General features: G+C 35.0%; 1 protein-coding gene across 3 annotated transcripts; it reads right to left on the bottom strand.

Annotated features, from left to right (window-relative positions):
* Window positions 1-1,191: 1,191 nt before the first annotated feature.
* Window positions 1,192-11,162, bottom strand: LOC131167965 (small ribosomal subunit protein bTHXc). Of its 3 annotated transcripts, none has more exons than XM_058127067.1 (4): window positions 10,646-10,879; window positions 10,489-10,553; window positions 10,210-10,376; window positions 1,192-1,705 (listed from the first exon to the last, which is right to left on the bottom strand). In XM_058127067.1, the coding sequence occupies exons 1-3, from the start codon at window positions 10,803-10,805 to the stop codon at window positions 10,242-10,244; spliced, it is 360 nt and encodes a 119-aa protein (XP_057983050.1). In that variant the 5' UTR covers window positions 10,806-10,879; the 3' UTR covers window positions 1,192-1,705; window positions 10,210-10,241. The 3 variants fall into 3 exon arrangements, with proteins under 3 accessions (XP_057983050.1, XP_057983051.1, XP_057983049.1); XM_058127068.1 differs by lacking the exon at window positions 1,192-1,705 and adding an exon at window positions 6,813-7,165 and having other exon boundaries at window positions 10,646-10,899; XM_058127066.1 differs by lacking the exon at window positions 1,192-1,705 and having other exon boundaries at window positions 10,075-10,376; window positions 10,646-11,162.
* Between the last annotated feature and the right edge of the window lie 13,627 nt (window positions 11,163-24,789).

Here is a 24,789-nt window from a genome sequence, read left to right as displayed (position 1 = left end):
CTTTATATTTGAGTTTAACCTTTGAAATACTTATATTAATAACATCCTAAAATATAATTCTTTAATCTTCAATCTTGTTCTTCCATCATCTTTGTTGTTTCAATCTTTTATTTGAACTTTTTACCAGTATAATTTTATTCCTCATGTTCTTTGTAATCCATAAGCTTTTCTTTGTGTTCTTCAAGGATTCTTTGTAATCCATAAACTATACTTGTGTTCTTCAAGAATTCTTTGTAATCCATAGGCTTCTTTATGCACTTGGACTCTTCTCACTTTCCTAAAAAAATTTTACTTGAAACATATTAAACATATCATTGATTTGTTATCATCAAAATAAGAATTGTAAGCCTTATTAGGCCAACATGTTCTATCATGCTATGATTATATATGTTTTCCTAGATATAATATAGATAATTCTATCAAGTATGTTTATATGTATAACACGAAAATACTCATATTGCCACACACTGGTATTAGTTTATTTTCCCTTATTGAGAGATGTCTCACCCCAATTATATAACATTTCAGGAGCTCCAGATAGGAGAGCGGATAAATCTCCGTAATGATAGTACTTAGCTAATCTACCCTATTTGAAGGGTAAGTATCTTGCTAAGGTAAGATGGATTTTTGGGAGGAGACCCTAGGACTTTTTTGGTTACTTTGGATTGTGTATATTCATATGATGGATGTAGTAACTCTGATATTGTGCTAGTAGGACAATTTAATATGTATGTGAATTTATGTTTCCTCCTGCTTAGGAATCAGTATTGAATTTCAGGTGTATCTCTGGTACCCTTGAGTCCAGGTGGATTATGAATTTTCAGGACTATTATATTGGTTATTGTGAAAAGAAAAATATCGTAAATAACTGGGTTATTACACTATCTGCCTCCATGGACATATTTGTTAAATTTAGGCGTACTAGTTTTGGTTGTATCAAATAACATTAAATATATAATGAAAAAATAATAGAAAATGAATTTACTCCTTTTCTTTTCCTTTCCTTTTCTTTTCCCAAGTAAAATCTTTAATTTAAACAGATCCTTAAAGTTTTTTAATTGACCAGCCTTCTCGAATTATGAATTTTACACCAACCCAAGAGCCCTTTAAACTCAATTTGCATTTTACTAGCTAAAAGTGAGATGTTTGTGTGCACATGCACGTGTGGAGAAAAATTTATGCCACTTAAAAGAGTCAACAAAATGTCTATACCACTGACCAATTTGAAGAGCAATCAATAAAAGATGATATTGAATGTAAGCAAAGGAACCATGTCATAAACAAATAGACAACGAGTGAGAGAATCTAATGGAATGGAGTGAAATGGGATTCATCTTTGTAATTTTACCAATTTTCTATACAAACTTTCATTCCCTTATACTCACTCCATTTCACTCTAATGTTCTAAAGTCTAAAAATAGGGCAATGGAAAACTAAGTGAGAATGAACGAAAGCTTCTCCAACGAACCGCAAATAGTTCTCTTTTTATGTCATCAAAAAGCACCAAGGGAGTGATTGTCAAAAGGATCCAACCAAAAATTGAGGCCTGGGGTAAAAGTTTCACAACAAATAAGTGTATGCAATGTCTTCAACATTCTGCCCACGCAATTTAACCATCTTAAAAACTCTTCCATTCCTCTCCCTTCAGAAACACAAGAACACACAACCTAAACCTTCTTCGATTTATTGTTGATCCTCTCCTTTCCTGCAATGAACAAGAGAACTAAGGCAGTTTGGCACAACCCACACAACATTAAACCACTGCCAATTAAGGAACCAAAGCTACCTGGAAGCCTAGACAGTGAGGCTGAATATGGCTCTTCATCCTTTTTATGCATATAGCACCATGTATACATATAATGTTCATGAAATTTTAAAGAAATTAATATTGAAGAATTGATGCTCATTTGATGATTAGTACGACTGCTGTAGAAGTGCTGGATTGAGAAAATTCCCACTAATCTACTCAACATTTAAAAAAAAAACAGGTTTCAAAAATCTAGTGCCATGCTTGTATACTTCTTTTTTTTTTTTCCTTACTTTTCTTTCCTTTTCTGGGCTAAACTATTATATAATTTAAATGGATATCAATTCTTAACGCAAACATTGAACTTAATTTTTATACTGGATAGGGAGTCATGAAATATCAGTTGTCAATGATTAAGAAGCAAAATATTGAAAGGAAGCTCAGATAATTAATGCCGAATTGAACGAAGTTTTGGATCAGAGTGAAACATTGGGGATAATGCCTCCAAAGACAAATAATCATATTGAAAATGGAAGCGCAAAACAAGAAGTGAAGTCCGAGTTGACATCAAGAGTGCAAGTGCAATTATTGTGGCAAGGTTTATACTTCGAGAAGTAAAGGAAGAACAACTAATAGCTATAAAAGTTTGTTTAAGGAGCTTGTGTTTAATTGAGAACCACGAATGATTTTTATTGCAAATCCTACCTTTTCGAGATTCAGTTTGGGTACATATATATCCAAAATATAAGTTTTTGTCACACATAATACCATAAAAAATGATTGCATGAAGTGTTATGACAAATAGAAGGGTACTTCACAAGAATTATTGCGAGGATGCACTTCTTCATGTTTTAGCTTGACCATGTACTTACAGGTCATTTTATTGCTAATGAATACATAGGAAGGCAATTAATTTGTGCTGATTATAATAAAAGCAAGTGGAAAAGACCTTTGTGATAGTATTATTAGCTGCCCATTACAGTGGGACTGGGATATTGAAATGATTTGCACCTTCATAATGATAACTGTATGGTTAATGAGGTTGCAAGAATTCTTCCTAAGAACTAATCACCTAAGGGATTATTGTTACGTCATGCACATAATTTTCGAGTGCAATGTTGAGCTGATGTGCTAATTTGACAATTCAAGAAGCATTGAATGTGACAAACATTTCAATTTCTAAGCTTAGAATTGCAATTAGGTGCGTGAAGGCTTCTCCTTGGAGAAGTTGAGTTCCTTCAATATGCTGAGCAAGAATGCATCTCCTCAATTAAGATGCTAATTTTAGATTTATCATGTTAGATGTCCACAATAGGAGTTCTACTCACAAGATGCTGGGTCAACTTTGTACTATAGACAAGCATAATATAAATGAAAGCATGTAGTCCGAATGTCAATGATCCACCAACCCAAGAGGAATGGAAAAGGCTGAAGCCTGAAGTGGAGCACCAATTTGTAGAAACATTTTTTTTTTTTGTTTTTTAATGTGGCTTAATTATTTTCTGTTTTCAAGTACTGCAAAAAAATTATTCCCTTGTGAAGAATAATGTTTTACTCATCTTGTGTGAAACATCCAAAGATTTTGATCCTTTACTCAAGAAAATGGCGCTAAATATGTTGATTAAGCTTGAGAAATGTTGGGCAGGAGCCAAACATTTTTCCATTCGTAGCTCTTGTTTTTGGCCCTAGATACAAGTTGAAATATTTGAAATTTTGTTACAAGAAGGTTTGTAGTGAAGTAGCATGTGGTTATCTACTTCGTGTCACAAGTGAACTCTGGCAACTTTTTGATCATCATATGGTCATGTATAAAGATGAGTCTCACATAGAAGATGCCTCTTTAAAGTAACAAATCTGGTGCTGATAGATCTTCCTAGGAGGATGAAAGTAATTATACATTTAAGAGTTCAGCAAGTTTAGTTTTGAGGAAGACATGTCAGAAAGCAAAACAGAGTTGGGAAAAGGGATTATGAAGAATATAACTTCAATGTGCGAGACCAATGGAGCACAATTTCTCCCAAATTTCTTGTTCTATCACAAATGGTCCGTGATTTCTTATCCATTCCTCTGTCATCAATTGCTTCAGAACATGCATTGAACACTAGGAGTAGGATTCTGATAAATTTTGAAGTTCATTGCTTACTATCACAGTTGAAGATCCTATTTGTGTCCAAGATTGGATTCAAGGTTCTGCAGCTCAAGATGATTTGCATGATGAATTTGACCATGCTTTTGTAGGTACAGAACTTTGTGTGCTTGACTTTTTGTTGATGGTTGTATACTTGTATTCTAATTATGGTGCTATATTTATTTGTGTTTTCAGATGTGAGCATTAAAGACAATGCTCAAACTCCTTCCATGGGCTTTGATTACTCTCTCTGTTTTGGGATCTTACATTACAGTTTTTTTTTTTTTTTTGGGTGGGGGGGGGGGGGGGGGGGCGCCCTGTGGATTTTCACTCTTGCAATACAGTTTATAGATTTTAAAATATAATCTTCTAAATCATTATAAGATGCCCAAGCTCAAATTGGCAGTTCAGACAGCACTTCAGCTCCTAAATCATTATAAAATGCCAATGCTTTCACTGGCAGTTCAGTATAGCAGTTCAGTACCTAATCTATCTCAAAAAATTTTGCCCTAAACATTTTTGTGACCAGTGGAACAGCTGAATGGTTCTGCACACAACTAGTTTTTGGCTCTCAGGCAAGACTTTCAATCATGATAAAACAAAGGCCATAACTCATATATGCAGTGTCTCTAACACATAATAAACATTCAAAACATGTTACACGATGGACATTCTGTTTTTAAAAAGTTGCAGTTGAACCACCAACAGGTGTAATATATGCTGTTAGGGCACATAATATGGTATCTAAAAATTTTTCCAGTTACTAATGAAATGCTATTCATTGCTAGTGAATTCATTTCCAGTTCCTTGCATTGATGTAAATTATATCATGAAATTCTTTTACTCCAGCTTCTCTTAAAGCTTCATTCTATGCAATGCTATATCTGATTAGATTCTGAAATTTAAAATAGGAAGAATAATTTTTACATAGATGGGATATGGTTACTAGGTTTGTTATGCAGCATTAACTTTTATCTGGGTAGGACTTGAAACAAAAACTAAGAAGAATAATTTCAGAATCTAATCAGATTGGACTGCTTTGCATATTTTTTTCTGATTAAATAAAGCCAGACCATCTCGTGGTGAACGTGCTGGAGGATCATTATTTGGATTTTAAACAATGAGACTCATGTTGGCGGGAAGATGGATGACAAAATGAGTGTTCCTTTAGAACACCATGTTGGAAAAATTATAGAAGGAAAAAAATATTTACTAATAAAATTAAGATTAAATAAAACATAAATATTTATCAGAAGCTAAGGCATGGAAGGACCACTGTCCTTAAATCAAATTTCGCGCCAACAAAGAATATTTCTCAGTGCATATAGTCATTGGGGGCATAATTATTCAGTTGGTTTGGTTTTGTATGCACTCACAAACACTAGAGCTATAGGAGATGTAGTGTCATTTAATTATCCAAAATATATAAATCTCAAGACAAAGTAGAAGATAAAGTTATTTTGGAGAAAAAATGTATAGTTTATATTGGTAAAATGAAGTATAACTTCTAGCATTATAAATACAAAGCCTTTGAAGTAGTAGTTAAAATTTTAAAAACTTTAAAACTATTATATTAAGGTTAACGGATACTTAATTAAAATAAAACCGACGACTGCTACATAATATTTATTAAGAAGATGTTTTTTTTTAATTTGAAAAATCCAATATTAATATAGTAATACCAACAATCCCCCACATGGTTGAAAACTTTAAATTCAAAAAATCAGAAAAAAATAAAAAAAAAACCGGTGTTGAGTAGCCCCGAGAAGTAATGCATTAGGTGACAATACCTTTCGGCTTGAATTGCTCTTAGAAAAAATATGTTATGAATTATAATAACTTGGTGAATATTGAATTTTTGAACCAAATTACTTTAACATAACACTATAAACATATCACTCACATAATATATCTAGACACAAAACTCCTATGGATTGGTATGAATAGAGCATGCACCATACCTGGATAGAATAGAGCATGCACCATACCTGGATATCCATGAGCATTCTAGAAAGTTTTAGCCCAACAAAGTTTTATAGGAAGCTGTCTCACTTCCACACTTACATAGGTAAATCCAACAAGTGTGTAATTGTAACCAAACACACCACCTAATAAAGGATGTGAATTTATTAAGTAATAAAGTCAACTTCACAATTGTTATAGTTGCACCATAGGGATGGATGATCAAAACAAGTAACAGTGCTCACCAAACTACTTAACAACTTGTTATTACCCATGGAACCTAATTCATAAGATCTCCAATCAATAGGTTAGGTTGTCATAATTACTAGTTTATATTAAGGGCTTAAGACACATCCCCCTTGATGTTTATTTTCTATTAGCTTTTTAGCTAATCCCTTAGTTAAGGAATTTATTAATCAACAGTTATTTCTCAATTCTTATATTTTGATCATATTGGTACAAGGGACCCCCACATTTTGTGGTCACACTAATAATAACTCAATTGACTATTCAATTAGTTCAAGTTGGTCCACAGATACACTAACCAATGTCAATGCTATGGCTATGTGTCTATTATCCACTTGGATAATGCACCACAAAATTACACATCTATGTTTATTAATTATCATGTTCCGATTTATTTCCTTGTGCCATTTATGACACGTTCCAATTAAGTGACTCTAGCACCACACTATTGCTCTCATGCAAAGACTGTGACTTATTTGCACCTATCTTGCTTTGCAAAAACATTAATAATAATTATTGAGCATATTAATTTAATTACATATTTATGCACCACCGTCTATTTTACATATAAATAAGATATCAAAATATTTAACTCCCACAATTAAAGATAATAAATTTATGTACCTCGCAAAAATCACCTAATCTTTAATTGGAAAAAAATAAATTATAATTTTTTTCCATATATGTAGTGAAATAGAATAAAATATTAAAATGTTATCGACTGAAAAATAGTGGAAAATAGTAGTGTAGATTTATATATGCATATATACATTTCCCATTTAAATAAACAAGTCAATACCATAAATGGGGAGCGAAAAAACCTTCTAATTCAATCAATTGTTCAAGCCACAATTTTTACACCTAACTAAAATATAATAAATCTCAAATAATATTATAACTATTATAACATTGTAACCCCTACACTTCAATATATTTCTAGATCTAACAATATTTAAGAAGTTCAGTAAAATGTTGCTACACTAATAACATATCTAAAAAAGCCATAGGCAAGTAAAATTCACATGATCCGACCTGGACTGAATCATTCTATTTCGCCACATCGGGGTTATGGGAGTCGAACCCTATAGATAAGAAATTTGAAAAATAAATAAATAAATTTAAAATACACAATACTCAAGCATGCGCTCATTATGCATGAAAGTAAGATCAACATCAAAATTTGTATAGCCCAAAAAACTTAGAAAAAACACAGAATCATTTTTTTTTTTTTTTTTTTTTAAAACTACAAATTAAAGTTTTAGTTATAAAGATAAAACTTAACTGGAATGGGCTCAATTGTTCATAACGACAAAGGAGCAAATTTAATCACGTGACAATGATAGCAAACTCAGTCCGGTCTTGAATTATTAAAACTTTATGTCAAACACTTTCAATATATACAATTTAATTTTTTTCCTTCTAAAATAAATAATAGCAATCGGCTTTAAGATTGTTGTAATAAAAGGAAAAAATATTTATAAAAAAAATTAAGATTAAATAAAACATAAATACTTATCAGAAGCTCAGGCGTGGAAGGACCACTGACTAAGTTGATTTCATGCCTACAGAGAACATTTCTTAGTACATATAGTCACTGCACGCACGACCTCCAAGATTACTTAGTTGACTCAATTTTGTGTGCACTCACAAACATCAGAGCTATAGGAAATGTAGTATCATTTAGTTACCTAAGAAAATATAAATCTCAAGAAAGAGTATAAGAGAAAGTTATTTTGAAGAAGAAAAATGTATCTTGAAATGACGCTGGATCATAGTTTATATAGCTAAAATTAAGTTTAATTTCCAGCATCATAAATATGAAACCATTAAAGTAGTAGTTAATATTTTAAAAACGTTAAAACTAGTATATTAAATTTAACATATACTTAATTTAAATAAAATATCTTTTTAATTTGAAACATCCAACATTAATATGGTAATACCAACGCACCAAAATCTCAGCCTTTTCACATTTTAATATTTTATGCATCTATAATCCGATGATCCATGATTCTTGCAAATTTCCTGTTTCCAACAAAAGAAAGGACCCTACAACAGCCTAAAGATCATCATGAAGTTTGTCCCTATCACAATGCAGCCAAAAATGAAATTGGTGATAAAGAACTGCCCTTTACTGGTCTGCATGGGCAATGCTTAATCATTCAAATCAGAATTGAGTTATAATGTTAGTCATCCATTACAGCAGCAGCCATTTTGTAAAGTCTTCAAGTTTTTGTTTTAAAGGGTTTTAAATTGATTCATCTCTTTCTGTCTGATGGAAGTCAACGGAAGCAGATTCTCTCTGAGATAATATCCATTGGCACATGGCAAATATTGTGCTATAGCTTTCTTTGAAACATCCTAGAGAATACAAATACCTTGGTTAGGAAAGATGTAGTCCTAATGCTTTCTAGAGAGGAAAGGTGGGAGAGAGTTTCTGTCTGTCCCAAGCTCATCAGAATTCCCAAACATCTAAATTGAAATCTATTATCGGGGAAAAATAAATAAAGAAAGAAAGAAAGAGGAAAACCATAAAGGCAGGCATACAAAAAGATATGCCAGACTTGCCACAGAAGGAAAATCTGCCCAAAGAATCCCATAATTGTGCTCTCTCTCTCTCTCTCTCTCATCGTTCTTTCCTTTGGATTGTGGATGGTGAGGAATGGCAGTAGCAGGGCAATGGAGTATAGCTTATACATGCAGCTAAATGAGTAAAAAACTCGGTAAAATCAAACTATAGATGAAACCACAGTGAGTTAAGCTAAAGCAGGCTTGATGTGCATAAGAGCAGCATGTCGTGAAATAAAATCACTTGTTCTGTGGACAGAAGCCAGCATGTTAAAAAAATGATGGAGGGAAAGATGAATAGGAACAAGAAATGCTCCAAGGCAGTCGGTTTTAGACGGTCACACAACTAATCATTGAAGGATGAAGGCTTTCCAGAATTTGTAGGAATGGTGAAACTCTTACTTAAAAAAGTTACTAAACACATCATTTCTCAAAATCTAATGAGACTTCTAAATTTCTAAATATCTATGCTGTCAGTCAAAGAAATTTTCCAATCACTTGCCACTTTCAACTTAGTTTCAAGGTGTTCACCTAAATTCCCAAAAAGAGGTTTTATACAACACAATTACACAAGTTCCCTAAGATGATATGCCACACTTGCCACAGAAGGAAAATCTGCCAAAAGAATCCTCCCTCCCTCCATCTCTTATACCTTTTCTACCAGATAGGAGGTGGTGAAGAATGACAGTGGCAGGACAATGATACATAGATTATGCAGTAGTTAAATGCAATCTACTTGGTATAAATACTATACATGAAACCACTCTAAGTTATGCTAAAGTGGGGTTGATGTATACTTTGAAAAAAACACTTGATCTGTGGATAGAGATCACCATGTCAAAAAACTGATGCAGGGGAAAAGATGAATGGATAAGAAATGCTCCAAAGTAATGTCTATTTTGGACTGCTCTGAAGGATGAAGGCTTCCTAGATTTTGTTAAGGAATGGCAGAGCTCTAACTAAAATGGCTATGAAGCATATTTCTCAAAATCATGTAAAACTTCTAATTTTCTAAATGTTTATGCAGTCAGTCTAAGAAAATTTCCAATCATTTCCAAATTTTCAATGTGGTTTCAAGGTGTTCATCTAAGTTCCCTAGAGAACTTTACAAAGGGACAGCCTACCCTGCAGAGCAAAAGGGTTGATGATAACCATAATTCCCATAAGGATTAAAAGGGCATCCCCAGGCAGTAAGGCTCCCCACTTTGTGAGGATAAGGGGAGCGTGGTCACAGTGTACACAGTCTTACCCCTCCTTTTATGCAAAGAGACTGTTTCCTTACATTCGAACCCATGATAACCTAGTCACAAAGACGCAACCTTACGGTTGATCCTAGGCCTGCCCTCAATTCCCATAAGGATTGAACTATATAAATAAAATAAACCACCACAACAACAAAAACAATAGAAAAAGGAAACTTTAGTTGGCAAATAATGAAAATAAATAATAAATAAATAAATAAACCACTACAAATAAAAAGGAAAACAGAATAAAACACTAGTTGGAAAATAAACATTCATAAACAAAATACAGAAGTAAATAGCGGTTCAGAAATTACATCGAACAGGAAGATGGAAATAAGTTTCTGCATTAATTAGAAAACAGAGACTCATCAATCTCAATCTTGACGACCTCATCATCATCGAAGGGATCCTTTTTAGGGGGCGAAGAAGGAATCGGAACCCTCGGCGGACCTCTTCCTTTCTTCTTGTCCCGAGGTCTCGCCTAAATTCACCAAAAGCAACCGTCGTCGGAACAAAATCACAATCACCATTCAACAAAACAACAATTAAATAACTAATTTCGGAGAGAGAAAAAAAAAAAGATAAGAATTTACGTTGCCAAATGAGTGATTGAAGCGCTTTCCTTTGGCAGTCTTTCTGTCGCCTCTGCCGCAGTACACTAAACGAGAACGAAAGGAAAAAATAAATCTAGAAACAAAACCAACAGAGAGAGAGAGAGAGAGAGAGAGAGAGAGATTGCTGGCCACTGACCTAAAAGGGGCGACGGAGAAGAGACCGTGGGTATGGAGACTAAACGTGGAGAAGTGGGAAGAGATGTGAGGAGCGATTGGGAACGAGAAAAAGAAATGTGAGAAGAGAGACAAAGAGATTGAGAAGCCATTGGCGGAGCTCCTACTGCCAGAGACACCATGACCGTTGGAGGAAAGTTTAGCACCAGTTAGACAGTGTAAGAAAGAAGGGATAAGGCTCCACCAGTCCAAAGAGCTAAACGGCGAAGTTATACCGAGACGGAAGTTGGAGGACGTTGATCAACTTGACGTGGTATTAATGGGTCGGGTCGGGTCAATTATAATGTTATTTGAAAATTGAGCTAAATTATTTTCATTCTCAAGTTAATCATCTTTAGACTTGAATCAAAATCTTTCTGGATTCAGATATGCTGTAAACTTAATTTGTATTCTAAATATTTATAAACTCCAAAAATAACTTAAAACAAATTAGTTTGAGGAATTATGACTTTAATTTTAAAAGTATGCCATAGAAACATGTAATATTCCTTATGGTTTGGTGCTATTTGTATGTGTTTTTGCAGCTATTGGTATTTTGTTTGTGCTGTTTATAAAATTTTGGGAATTGACTGTAAGGAAATTTGGTATATCATTGTCATAAAAGGAACAACAGCTTCCATTTCATTTTGGCTAAATAAATTTTCATCCATCAATTTGCAAGGTAGATAGTTAGGTTCCATATGTAGGGCAACAAGACAATGTTGTGTTTCAATCTTTAATCTTCTAAATGATATGTAGCTATATATCGAGCAGGTGGTACGGTGGGTCAGTCACCAATATTACCACTGGTGAGCATTTTGCTAGGGTCATGATAATTTATGTTAAGGTGAAGATACATGTGATGTCGTTGTATAAGATCACTTCGATACATGTGATGTCGTTGTATAAGATCACTTCTCTCTTCTTATCTCTTCCCTATATATCGAAAATGTGAATGTTGGGATGAATTGTGAATTTGATCGATTTTATTATACAAATTATTGTATTCTTATTTAGTGGTTGGTATATGTTATTTTTAAGTGTGTTTTGAGTAAATTCTATTGCAAAAATTAATTTTCCCTGTTTGGTAGCAGTATATATATTTTTTTAGGGGCATTTTGAATCAAAATAATGAAACATTTATTTTGCCTTTTGAAATATTAAGGTTGGCAGATGTTTTAAGGAAGACTATCTAAATTCCAATCAGTCTAGTTAGGGGGAGGAGAGAGAGGAGGGTTGTAGGGTCTTGTCTGTCAGAATTGTTTAGCTTCTTCAAGTTAAATGAGAAAATATAAGTTGACATTCGCTGTGATGGTTGCTACTATAGATTGCCTAATTTTATCCAAATCTTATATAACGAAATAGGTATTAAATTTCAAATTTTTAAAATCACTTTGAGCAATCCTTTAATCACTCAAAATTAGTCACAATAATCTATCCTTTCAAAAGAAAGCCCATTGTGGGCCTCAAATCACAAAATAACTAAAATTGGGCTACACTAATAGCAGTTGACCCACAATAGGCTTAAAACATAACATAGTCCAAACAAAGGTTTTGCTGTTAGTTTGTGATGTAATTTGTAAAAGTAGGACAACTATGAGCTGGTATAATTTGTCGACAAAGCTAAAAAAAATAATATTTTTTTTTATGCTTTCATTCATTATATGCATGTGTTCATTGAAGTTTAGACCCGTTTAAGAATCGTTACTATACATTCATGTCTTATCGTAAATGTGAGACAAATCAATTAATATTCAATTGATTATTAGTCATGGTATCTAGATTAATAATCAATGGAACATGTTAATTTTTTGTTTCATTTACGATTAGTGATGTTTGTATTTCAACAATACTTGAATTGTCTAATGTGTGGATAGTTTAGGAAGTTGTATTTACATTATTGTTATCGTTCATACTTTGTTCATTATCATTACATATTTTGAGAGCGTCTCTACTTATGTTCTCTGGGTGCATAATGAGGTGTTGTGACAATTTTTTAGTAATGAAAAACTAGCAATATGTTCACTTCCCAGATCTCATGTACTTGGAGAACCATGTGGAGATGTTGCCGAAATTTAGAATGACTATGATCAAGGAATTTAAGTGATTGACGGCAATGTAAATGCACCATTCCTGAATGGGATAGGATCCGTACCCTTTAGACAAAAGGTAGTTAATTTTAGGATTCACGATGCATGCCTCATAAACATTATAAGAATATAATTAACATCATTTACTTGAACATGTTACAGGCTAATTAATGAACATGGATACGAGTTGGATGAAGGCTCGGGGTAGGTTTCTGCTAGAATACATCAAAGGGGTACATGATTTCATAGAGTTTGCATGCTCTCGTGCTGACAAATCTAGTAGAATAAGGTATCCTTGCAAGAAATGTCAAAACATAATATTTTGACGCATTGATTTGGTTGAAAAACATTGATTAGAAAATGGAATGGACAATAGCTACACAAGATGTGTGTTACAGTGAATATTACACAATTTTAAGCGATGATGATGACGATGAAGATAAGGGGACCAATATAAGAGGTGGTGATATATGTTCGGATGGGTTAATCGAAATGTTAGGTGACTTACAAAAGGGGAATGTAGTGGACATGGAGGATAGCAATGTGTCGCGTACTGATTCTGAAACTATTTCAGTAAGTAGCATACCTTGTGATCCTAGTTAGTTAAATCAACTCAGTAAATCATTTGCTAATCATGTGAGGGATGCACAGGTGCCCCTATATCCAAATTGTAAAAAGTTCTCAAAATTGGAGTTCTTGATAAAGTTGCTTCATGTAAGGACAATGCATAGGTTATCTCATAGTGCATTCAATATGAATTTAAGGTTAATTAAGGCGGCATTTTCTGATAATGAAACACTTCCAATGTATTTTTATGAGGTGAAAACATACACGCATGATTTGGGTCTCGATTACACTCCAATACATGCATGTAGGTATGAGTGCATACTTTTTATATGGTGAATTTGAAAATGCAAATGAGTGTCTAGAATGTGGTGAACTGAGGTATAAAACTAATCAGAAGAAGGGTAAAAAGATCCCCCAAAAAATTTGGCGATATTGTCCATCGATACCAAAGCTTCAAAGATTATACATGTCCATAAAGACTACTGCAGATATGATGTGACCCCCCGATTTTCATACCATTTTTTTCCATATAAAACATAAATCATATAATCATATATCGCCCACATCAACCTCTGATGCCACCATGCATAACTCGGCCCGAAAATGGGTATCGGGTACACAATCATTCATATATACACAAACCTAACTGTAGAAGTCATTTTATATATTTACATACCACAGCGAATACACATACCAGAGCACTAACCATCCAAAAATACAAGTCTTACACAAAATACTCTAGGGAAATCAAATCTCCCTAGCTTAAAACACTCACCTTGTCTACTCAAGGTATCCGCTCCTCTCTACCTCGGAGCTCTATCACTAGGTCTATCTCGATTTCCTAAAATATTTAAATGATTAGGTGAGACACATCTCAGTATGATGGAATAAATTATCTACAATGTGTGGTAGTATGAGATTCATTATTTTATAACATACATTCATTCCAGTGATAATATCTCCTGAGAAAATATACCATTCCTACAATCATAATTATATAGATATAAGACACGAGCTTTCATAAGCTTTCACTTTCATTTCCAAAACCATACACACGCAACCCATAATTACAAACGAAGTTCCTAAGAATAGGGAAGCTTACCCGCTCATACAAGCAATTTCTCTTTGCCCTGATATCGTTTGTATTCTTACATAAATAATTCGAGTTTGGCAACAACTGATACTTATCACGGCACTCACATTACTCAGTAAGCCCTCAGGCAGAGTGTTTTATTTTGCTTTAATTATTTATATTATTAACTCACACTATTTCATTCACATTTCCATTTTCGTTTAATTTCATTTTATTACCATTTCCATTTCCATTTCATTTCACATCTAGCTCATGAGTATCCTCGATAATCAATACATCTGTGTCTGTAACTCATGGCTGCCCTGAGGATATCTCTCCACGTCATGCTTCCCCCCATGAATAGGGTTATGCGGCCCGAAGGCTGAATCTAACTGTGGTTGGCTGACTTAGTTAGATCAAAATATCATCTCATATATCTTGTGTTTGCAGTATGACTGGCCAGCCTATAGCCTTGATCCAGACTCAGGGGGCACAACAACTTTACTAAATAGCTCAGTCGACTGTCACGTCACACGATCCACGAGTCCGTGTGGTTGCACTGTCTCCAATAGAAATGGTACTATGCTCAATATCACATCCCATCATTAAGGTTTCCATATCCATCCATTAGGGTTATCACTACCACATACCCGCAATCATTATGCGGTATTGGCATTTTATCATTCACATTTCTATATTCATATTTTAGAATTTCACATTTCAATTCTCACAATTCAATATTAATATTGCAGAATTTTACATTGCAATATTTCCCATTCTCATATTCTCATATTCATATTTACATACCAGTATTCACTTATCATTAATCTCATTGCAACATTATCATTGCAATGTTCACATTTTTAGTAATCACAACTCATTTCATCATTTCAATAGTATTTCATCAATTCAATTTTCATTTCATCTTATAAATACATATACATATCTCGTTTCACATATTTCACATTTCTCAATAAAACATTTCCATATCTCATGTTTCATCATTTCTCAGAAGATATACTTTTTGGTACATAATCACTTTTTATCATTTCCCCATTTCAAATTTCATATCTCAATTCACATTTCATAATCTCAAATTCTCAGAGTAAATCATTTAACCCAGATTTAAACATATCTCAATATAAATCATATGCCACACAAAATTTCATCTGTTATTTATATCATAATAAATTTCAGGTAAAATATCATAATACCCTTTTCACATAATAACTCAATCAATATTTCTCAAATTGACAGTAATAATTTATTCCCCCTACTTGCCTTACTGAGAGGTTCACTAACACCCTAAATCCAATGCTCCTCGGTGTTCACAGCTCAAAAGCCTAAAAGTCACATTTTTACCAAATCAATCAACTCATTTCCCACAACAATTTCTGTATAATACTTCCCAGATTTCAAATACTTCAAACAACCCATTAAACCCTAAAATCTCTTACTTACCCTAATTTTGGGATGATTCCTCAGAACTCTAAACTGAAAATCTACTCCGCCTATGTTGTAAAGAATTTTCTCAGGAACCTCATAACGATTTTTGATCGTCAATCCGAGCTTTAACGAAGCCGAAAACGAAGAGAGAAGGTAAGGGTTTCTAGTTTCTAAAGAGAGAGCGAGTGAGGAGAGATAAAACGATGCTGAAATGAGTGTTTCCATTATATTTTCGGCAACGAGTTCAAGTAATTCGTCGATGAACCCATGAATGCACTTCGTCGACGAGGAGGCTATTTCATCGACGAACTTGAAATTTCCCTAAAAATCCCAAAACTCTTGGTATCTTCTCATCGACGAGAAACGTGTACCTCGTCGTGAAAATTATGGGACATTCGTCGACGAAAACCCTCGATTCGTCGACGAAGCCCTACTATTCTCTTCTTTTAAATTCCCTTCCTTTTCTTATTCTTCCCTCTCTCTTTCTTTTTGTTAGAATTGGTATATTCCCAAGAGGGGGGGTGAATTGGAATTTTTAAACTTTTTCTCTTAGGTTAATCTATCCTACAACAGTATATACACAACCTAGGGTTAGTCTATTCAATTTCCAAATGCGTAGATATATATAATGTGGAATTTAAGTCATACGCATCATTCACCCATAACATATATGTGCAGTAAATATAAAGTGCGGAAATATAAGTGAACACATGATATGTTATCTGGGTTCAGCCAACTGTGCCTACGTCCCTGCCTCTAGCTCGCAAGCAAGAGGATTCCACTAATAGCTCACTTAAGGGTGGAGCGGCACCGTTTACAACCAATCAAATTAACACAGGGCTGACCTCAACCTTAACCAGGTCAATTAGCGGGCTGACCTCAACCTACACGCCTTAACAGGACGACGCACCTAGATTTCCTAACCGGGTCTAAGCCAATCCGGGACTATTCCAGGGCTAGTCTCCCTCTTCAGGCCCGTGCCTGGAAATACAACAATATTTGAAATACAATCAAATGGTACAATGAATAAGCTTTCAAGTAAAGCAGATGTGTACCCAAATACGCGCAATTACAAACACCATAGTATGATTCAATATGTAAGCTCAATGTGGTCTAAGATGTCAACTCTCAAATAGATTTACTATCGTTGTAATGAGTGCGTGAGAGTGCAAACAGTATGATCTTTGTATCACAAGATATTCAGGTAAGATGTTCACACTAAGATACTAGCTAAGCAATATATGTGTATATTTCAAAGAGCGGGTTTTCTCAATTGTATGATGCTCTTGAAGTGTATATGTTTGGTTTGCAGAAGAATATTCAATCTTTGTATTCAGCAAAAGATATATGAGTTAACGAATATTGCAACAAAGATTTTATCACATAAGCAAATATCTCATCAAATATTTTCAAGATACAAACACAGTAGATATTTGAAAATGTTTTTGCAACCAAAATACAAATACAAACTTCTTAAGATATTGCAATGAATATGTAATACTCAGGAGTTTTATATAAGTCTTCTTAGGAGAGACTTATTACCAAAGTCCCCTAAGAATACTTAAGGTTTTAGCTCTCAAAAATAAGTTAATCAATCCAAAGATAGGAGAGCAAACCAATCAAGACAAACACTCGAAACCAACTTACAAATGATGTAGGCAATATGAGAAGGTAAGATTGAGTATGTGAAGCTTGGAAATGAGTATTATAGGGTTTTGATTTTTCAAAGAATTTTCCCTAATCAAAGTGGCTAATCTCCCTTAATTTTCTCAAATGAACTCATATATATAGGCAAGAGAGAAAATATGACCGTTGGGGACCTATTGGGTATTATGAGAAAAGTTTATTGATGTTTAAAGCATTTTAACCTTGTTTAAAAAGATATTAAAGGCGGTAAAAAATCAGGGCAATCCGAGAGGTCTGGTCGACCAAAAGTGGTTCGGTCGACCAGGACTTAAATGGCTCGGTCGACCAGTGGACTTTTGAATTGAATGGTCGGTCGACCGGAGCAAGGCGATTTTCCAAATTTTCGAGGTTCGGTCTACCGGGCCTTTTTGAACTGCATGGTTTGGTCGACCAGACCGCTGGGAATTCTCCCGAGGACCCTCCGGTCGACTAGGTAGTTGGAGTACAAAAGTGCTCGGTCGACCGGGAGGTCAAAATGTTGACTCCCAAGTGGTTCGGTCGACCGGCAAGAAATGAACTGTGAAGTTTGGTCGACCGGGATTTGGTCAAACTGTTGACCTAGTGCCGGTTCGGTCAACCAGGCCAAAGTGAACTATGTTGGACGGTCGATCAAAAGTGCACCAAGTGTGCATTTCGGTCTTGTATTGAACCAAACAAGTCCTATTTCAAGTGCCTAACAAACATATGTGTACATGTGTGTGTCTTAGGGTCACTTAGGTCCAAAAATAGAGACACCGAAAAAGTCCAGTGTACACCCTAAGGTCTTTCTAAGGTCCTTTCTAATTCATGGTTTGTTTGAGCTTACGTAGTAAATCATACATGTGATGTGTGTGAGCTTATTATAAACCAAGTACCTACTTACTATTACAGACCAATTAAATATATTACATTATGAAATAAAACTTTGGTCTTCGGGCTTTTCTTAACTTTGTGCACATCTTTATTTTAACACCTTTAGTTCCCTACACAAAACCTCAAACACTCATTAGATATAATGAGTATTTTTCATAATCAAAATCGAGCAGGACCAATAAGGTCAACACTTTTATTACTTTTATTAATTTAATTTTTCAGGTCTCTACATATGAGATAGCATAAAAAGAAACATATTTTAAGGGAAAACACCCTTAGCCATCTAGCAAACTTGGAAGCATGGGTCAGGTTTGATAAATGCATTTGTGGTTTACTAGTGAATTTGGGCATCGACAAGCCGAGGCTTGGGCATCCTCTATGGCGAAAGAGCTACAGGCGCTTAAAATGATGAACGAAGTTATGGAAGCATAGATGCAAGAAATGATGCACTAGAAAGCACAGATGGAAGAAATGTGGAGCCAACATCAAGAAGATGTAGCGGGTGGTTCCTCCTCTCATTAGTATGCATGTAAGTGTGTGTATGCGTATGAATATATATAATTGCATGAGTGAGTGCATTGTTTGTCTATTAATGGGTATGCATGCCTTGCTAGCATGCACAGGGACTTATACATGAATAGCATGCATGCATGCTTGAGAATGCATATGCATGAATGTGTGTTCATGCATGTGTGAATATATGTGTGTGTGTGTGAGTATGTATGTATAGGCATATATTTATATGTGTATGAAGGTGTATATGTATGTTAATGTATAATTGTAGAAATATGTGCTTAAATATGTATGCATGTACTTGGGTTGGTATAAATATGAATACTCATTTCTATGTGTGTGTGTGTGTGTGTGTGAGAGAGAGAGAGAGAGAGAGAGAGAGAGAGAGAGAGAGAGAGAGAGAGAGAGAGAGAGTTTGCGAGGGGGAACTAGTCCTACTTCAAATGAGCCAATGGTTCCTACATTTATTCACATAGGAAATAAAAGGGAGGAAGAGGAGGTTGTGAGTGAGACGCGTAGTGGTGCATTTGAAAATGGGTAAAACTAAAATTTCCAAAATACCCTCTCCCCTTCACCTTCACCTTAATCTGAATTAATGTACAAATCTATCAAACTAGACGTGGTAGTAACGAGTGAGCTAGGGGCATAAAAGTCATCCTATTTCCCTAGGACCCTACTGCTGGTTTGTGTTGCGTCATTACCATTTACTAGCATTCATTCCATTTCTATATATTTCATTATCATCGTCTTTCTGAGTATGAGCATTGTTCCATCCATTCCAATTGACCATTGCATCTTCCATCTTTTTCTTCATCTTCTTAACATCTTCTTCTTCTTCTTGACGGTCACCAGAGTAGATTAAGTATGTGTCTCTCTTAAAATAATGCTTTCTTAATCAATTGTTGTGCATAATCCATGCCTTCTTTGTTTTTCAAACTATGTTGTGGTGAAATTTGTGCTTCGGTGTTATATATTATTAAACAACGCATTATGAATGAATATTCTGATAAATTAAGTACTTCCTTTTTTTGTTAATTTTATTTTTGAGCCAACACAAGGCCTTAGATATGTTTGAGAATAAACATAATGAATTTTTATGAGTTCATAATAAGGAATACATAAGGAATGATTATTTCTAAATTTCATCATAGAGGTTGTGGAAAGGGAATACCTCGATTTCGATGTGTTCTTCAATCCCAAAAAAATCCACACAACCAACACCTTCTCTATCACACTCACGCTCGTCAATTTCCACAACCTCCTCCTCCTTGCTACCAACATCACACGCAGCCACGGACTTCGACTAAACCAACTTCTCACACCCTTGTTTCTCAGACCCACTTCCCCTAAAGCTCTCCTTACTCAATCCCCGTAGTCCACTCCCACTACCAGATAAGAAAAACACGTAGAAATGTAAAAATAGAAAGAAACAACGAGGCAGAGTGTGATTTGCGGTAATTGTGATCGCACCCAACTCTTTTGCAATTTCATTCACTTCCCTTTGATTTAAGCATTCTTTAAGTAATTTGTAGAGACCTAGAAAATATAATAATAAAAGAAATTGGAAAAAATGTATTTGTTTGCTTTGGTGCAATCCTAAGAGGGGGGTGAATTGGAGATTTAAAAAATTATCCCTAGGTTTATCTAATCCAACAATCAATATTACGCAACCTAGGGGCAGTCTAAGAAATGTCAAGCCCAAGCAGATATTTAACCAATAAACACACAGGTGTAGAAAATAAAGTGCAAAAAATAAACTAACACCAGATATGTTGTCAGGGTTCGACCAAAGTGCCTATGTCCCTGCCTTGGCTCACCATCACAAGGATTCCACTATAAGCTCACCTCACGGGTGGAGCGACACCGGTTACAACCAGGTCAATTAGTGGGACTGACCTCAACCTACACCTTACTAAGATGGTGCACCTAACTTTCCTAACTGGGTCTAAGTCAATCCGGGACTATTCCACAAGGCTAGTCTCCCTCTTCAAGCCCACGCCTGGAATACAATCAATGAATACAATACAAACAGTGTACAAAGTGTATGCTTCTCCAACAAGCAGATTTGTACTAGTATCAATCAATCAATGCACATCAATAATATGGGAATTGTAAGCTCGTTGATGTGATTTTGTGCAAAAAACACTCTATAATGTATAATCTCAAATATGCTCAAGAGTGTACAAACAACCTATTTCTTTGAAACAAGATATAATAAATCTCAATAACAGATAAGGGTTTCAAAGATCTTGGCAATAATATTCAAACCAACTCAAAAATATTTTCTTTAATGAAATAAGCACATGAGTTGTTTGAAAAATATAGTTTGTAATATACTTTGCACACAAAAATTATCGCTTTAGGAATCTAGCAATAACAATGCTAAGATCCTCAAGCTAATGAGTTTTCCTAACATAAGATTTATCAAGTTAAATATGTGGGAAACAATTTTGCTTAACTCTCAAAATCAAACAATCAACAACCACAAAGATGAGAGTCTTAAGCAATGTAAAATAAAGCACTAGCACATTTAGGAACTCTCAAAATGCTTGAATGATCACTACAAAAAATCAGGGTATTAGTGACGGTTTTAAAATAGTTGCTATATGTGCTGTTACTAATAACTTTTAGTGACAAATTTAACTTTCGTCATTAATAATGGAGTATTAGTGACAGATTAAATCCGTCATTAAAACCCTAATACCGTCACTATATAGTATATAACGACTTAACTCAAATTCGTCACTAATAGTAGGGGTATTAGTGACGAATTATAAATTTGTCACTACTAGTAGGGTATTAGTGACAACGTAGATATTCATCACTACTAGTATGGTATTATTGACGAATTAGAAATTCGTGACTACTAGTTGGGTATTAGTAATGAATTAGAAATTCGTCACTATTAGAGTGATATTATTGGCGAATCAGAAATTTGTGACTAATAGGAGCGGTATTAGTGACGAATTTAAATCCTTCACTAATAATTAGAAAAATTAAACAACCTTTTATACTAACTTTGTTTAATCATGAATTCTTATATAAAAATATATAATTACATTTTCAAATATATAAACTGAAATCATAATTACTACAAAATTCGCAAATCATTCAAAATTTCGAATTTAAATACAAATTCAATTAAAATAAAGAAATAATATATGTTCAGATAACAAAAATTATTTAAAAATATTCAAAATTCAAATACTAATACTAATACAAATTCAAATTTAAATACAAAAACTCCATTTGTTCAAATAACAATAAAAATTATAAAGAAATAGTCAAAAGTTGCATCTGACGACTGAAGTGCATGCATGCAAGACATCATGTTGATATTATGATAGCCGTGAATCCTACAAATTAAGAGTCATTAAAAAAAATTTAGTATACTAAATCAAGGAGAGCTGACACTAAGTATAATCAGGAAAAATAATTATATGATATAACAAATTGGCAAAGATTTCATAATCATGCATATTACATAATTTGTACGGTAGTAATATCAATAATGAAAAATGTAACTGTAAGAACTTGAATTGTGATAAATGGGTTAAATAAATAAGAGAGGGGCAAAATTGGAAATTTGGCAGATTTCATCGACGAAGCCGTACTTCGTCGACGAAACCATTGTTCTTCTCGTCGATGAAATTCAAAGACTCATCGACGAGGAGAAGTCAAGGAGTCTCAGAAAAATCAGAGATGCTAGATTCGTCGACGAGGCCACCGATTCGTCAATGAAGTCAGTGAAAGATTAGTCAACGAAGGCACCATTTCGTACGACGAATTCCCTAGGGTCAAAGGGCCTATAAATAAAATATTCTTTACTTCGTCATTAAGAAACTCAAAATCTATTTCTGTCTCTCTCTCTCTAAACCTCTCCCTACTCTCTCTCTCTCTCTAGATTTCTTCACCGATTGTTGATGGAATCGGAAATCTGAAGTTACCACGAGGATCGTGGAAGGATTCTCTAGAACTTTTATGGATCGAAATCTCGTTTCGAAGATTTTCGGGTTTTGGCAAAAAATCGAGGTAAGACTCAGTTTTCAATTCTGATCCGGTAGCTTTATAGGTAACTGTCTTGTGAGCATATTCTGTACTATGATTTGTAGGTTTTGGAACTCGGTTCGTTGTTTAGGGGCCTTGGAGTTCAGAATTTGTGATTTGGGGAAAAGGTAAGGGGAATTATGTTTATATTGGTTATTTTTGAAATCGGGCTTGGTGGAATTGTGGTCCACGGTCCCGTGTGTGTTTTGGTTACTCATTTGGGGGGATCTAATGGGAAAAACTAAGGGTTTTTCATTATTACAGTTTTGGGAAAAGGGGGCGACGGGCTGCATCCCTGGTTTTGTTGAAAACCATGGGTATATGTTGATTTATACTATAATATTGGGATGGCCGTGCCTTGACTTGTTTAAACTATATTTTTTTGGAAAACCATGATTCAGATTACCAAATGAGTGTGGTTTGTTTGGTTATATGAGCATGCATATGTTGCATTTTGGTGAAATAGGAACGGGGTTCCTAATTGTTCCAGGTTTGAAAATCTGGCTTTTGCCGAAGAGTGCGCAATACCACTAGATTGGCCGGCTTTCGAGCCGAAAAGGTGTGCGAACACTAGATCTGCACCGGTTCAATGCTGATGCTATGCTAGGTTACCGGGGACATTGGCGTTTGCCGAAGGGTGTGAAATATCACTAGAACACCGGTTTTGACCAAAGGGTGTGAAATACCACCAGATAGTCCGGCTTCGAGCCGAAGGGTGTGAAATACCACAAGATCACGGGTTTTTACCGAAGGGTGTGAAATACCACCAGATAGTTCGACTTCGAGCTGAAGGGTGCGACAACACCAGATTGTATTGCTTGGTTTGTGAAAATACTGGAACTATTTTGATTGTTTTGACTATTGATCCATGCATGTTAGTGTATCATGATAACACTAAAATGTCACACATCGATATAACCTGTGTTCTTCCTTACTGAGAAGTGTCTCACCCTTGCTATACGTACATTTTTACAAGTCCTTCGAGTAACTGGAACTAGCGTCCTGGTGTAGGGAGCGTACTAGCCGGTGTACTGCATTTAACGCTTGGGTAAATGCTAGGACTGTATTTTGATGGGTTGCCATTTTGGGATGTGTTGGGCAGCCAATTTGTACGTTTTGGTAGAGCCATGTTTTACTCTTGTATAGACTCTGGTATGGTACTGCGTATGTGTATATAGATGACCTTTTTCCACTGCGTATATGTTTTGTGAATGGATGTGTTTGGGGTGCCTGGGAACCCCACGGGGGTTGGACCCTCATCCATTGGACTGTATCTTTGGATGTTTGATCGAATACAGGGACAGGTTAGATTACATTTTCACCCTTGGGTTGCATTTCGGGGTTTGGGGCATGACAACTTGGTATCAGAGCTAACCAGGTTACTAGATCTTGTAGACTTGGTTAGGCTTAGTTGTGAGTACATACCAGAGTATAGGATGTGGATATGGGTAGAGTTGGTTGAGGGTTGTTCAGTTGCTCGACCAGGGTTTTTCGACAATATTCCGTGTTTTTCCTAGAATGACAATTCTAGTAAAAGTAGGGTAGATCATTGATGACTTTTGTATCAGTGTGACAAGACAAACCTAGACCTGACAGGGAGTAGTTAACACGATTAGTGTAGATCATTGTGTTAACTATATGTGTTGTAGGGATACTGATAGATTCCTATCGTGTTGCATAATGGAGCCCAAGGATAATAACCTGGGAAGTGGCTCCGAGGAGACTGTGAGTGATGAGTCTCCTTCTATGCCTCGAGGTTTGACGAGGCAGGTGTTACGGGAGATTGGGTGGAGTTTGAGGAGACGAGAGCGCTCTCCTACCGCTGTGGGGTGTACCATTGAGAGGTTCACACGC

The sequence above is a fragment of the Malania oleifera genome, chromosome 11 (assembly GCF_029873635.1).
Source record: "Malania oleifera isolate guangnan ecotype guangnan chromosome 11, ASM2987363v1, whole genome shotgun sequence".
In the NCBI taxonomy this organism is placed as follows: Eukaryota; Viridiplantae; Streptophyta; class Magnoliopsida; order Santalales; family Ximeniaceae; genus Malania; species Malania oleifera.
The sequence above is the reverse complement of the archived record's forward strand: the minus strand, read 5'-3'. Positions and strand labels throughout refer to the sequence as shown.

Excerpts from the sequence above, each read along its gene's own strand:
- LOC131167965 (XM_058127066.1), bottom strand. The coding sequence starts at position 10,805 with ATGGTGTCTCTGGCAGTAGGAGCTCCGCCAATGGCTTCTCAATCTCTT. Across the intron at positions 10,554-10,645 it reads TTCTCCGTCGCCCCTTTTAG|TGTACTGCGGCAGAGGCGAC; the intron begins GTCAGTGGCCAG and ends GTTCTCGTTTAG. Across the intron at positions 10,377-10,488 it reads TCAATCACTCATTTGGCAAC|GCGAGACCTCGGGACAAGAA; the intron begins GTAAATTCTTAT and ends TGGTGAATTTAG.